Here is a 1,486-nt window from a genome sequence, read left to right as displayed (position 1 = left end):
GATACGAGCACATGCCATCATGCCAACAACAGGATTAAAGTTGATATGCGCCATCTTCTTGTCCAATTCGCTCTGGAGTTGTTTCATACGCTGGTCGGCTAGCCGTCTGATCTCGTTGGTTTCCATGACGTATTGTTCATTGTCCTTTAGCAAGTCCACAGTAATTCCAGTCTGTTGGGGGTGTTTGCCGACCGAAAAGCAGTGCAGCTGGAGAGAAACCCAGACTTTCATGATGCGTCAGGTTATATTGTTGCGCCAGAAGTCTCAGTTGGAATGGCCAGGTACGCGGTAGTTCCTCTGGGGTCCTAAAGAAGTTGTTAAGATGTCGATTGATAATCTCAACTGGGGCTCTTGCTTGTGGGAATCCAGGAGCGTTGTGAGTCCACGATCTTTTCAAACGCGAGGTCATATCCTCTGCATACCGGGAATGGAAAATTGTTGCGTTACCAGATATGATTCGTTCGGGGACTATGAATGGTAAGAACCATTTTTGGAGTAATGCTTCCCAGAATAAGGATGACGTGAATGGTGGGGTAATAATGGAGATTCTCGTGAGGCTATATCCAGGAGATTGAGGATGTAGCTTCATTTGAGTACTCCTTGATCGTTTCTAAGTCAAGTGAGGAATATTTGTGAATCCAAGTGCCGGTGTGTAGTGTGATCGTTGGATGTTCAAGTGCAGGTAATTATAAATAAAGGGGCCTTGAAATCCCACTGATCGTCTTTACGACCTTCTGGGGTCTTGAAATCCCAAGTCATGCCCCGAGTTGTGGCAACCCCACTAATAGGGGACGGGCAATTGTGGCGTTACCCAGGATGTGAAGCGCGAAATGGTGTTATCGGGCAACGTTGCATTGAGGTTGACGCAACCTACGATGGGTATTTGCTGTCCATTCGCGTCACGAATATTCGGCGGTGGGGCGCGGTCCTTAAGTACTTGCAATCCTGGTGTCAGCCTAGCCAGATTAATATCGCTCCCCGTGACTAGTAGTGCTACTCCCAAGTCTGTCCGAATCAGCGGTAGGGGCGAAAATACTTGAGTGCTAGGGCCTTATGGGTGTTCTTCTGTGCAAAGCACATTTCGTCATTGTGGTAGCCTTCACCAGGCCGGTTCGAGTATTTGTCTGTTCGGGTATGTGCATATGAAATAGCCTTGTAGATACCGTGTGTGTACAAACACACACTTTTCGACAAAACACACAACAAAACATGGCGACAGCTCAAAACGACATGATAGACTTCAAAGACACCACAGCAGCAATGATGAAGCAGCAGCACGAGTTGCCATGCTCAAACTCAAATTGCCGTTGTCAACAATTCACTCTGAGGCAATTTCGAACGAAACCCTGCGAGAGACCGACTCATCTCACAAATCAGCAGCGGATACTCCCCCGCCCCAATCCATTAACACACTTGACGAAGAGATCCCAATTTCAGATGCTGACCGACACAGCTTCCTTCAGAACGTTCCGATCTACCAGAACCC

At 47.7% G+C, this 1,486-nt stretch overlaps 1 protein-coding gene across 1 annotated transcript; it reads right to left on the bottom strand.

Moving 5' to 3' along the window:
- Positions 1-136: 136 nt before the first annotated feature.
- GNI_090080 (hypothetical protein) lies at positions 137-589 on the bottom strand (the record flags this gene model as incomplete). Its single annotated transcript, XM_011132520.1, has 1 exon — positions 137-589. The coding sequence occupies one exon, from the start codon at positions 587-589 to the stop codon at positions 137-139; it is 453 nt and encodes a 150-aa protein (XP_011130822.1).
- Between the last annotated feature and the right edge of the window lie 897 nt (positions 590-1,486).

This window comes from Gregarina niphandrodes (genome assembly GCF_000223845.1).
Source record: "Gregarina niphandrodes unplaced genomic scaffold scaffold00017, whole genome shotgun sequence".
Lineage (NCBI taxonomy): Eukaryota > Apicomplexa > Conoidasida > Eugregarinorida > Gregarinidae > Gregarina > Gregarina niphandrodes.
Note: the sequence above shows the minus strand (reverse complement) of the source record. Positions and strands in the feature narration are given on the sequence as shown.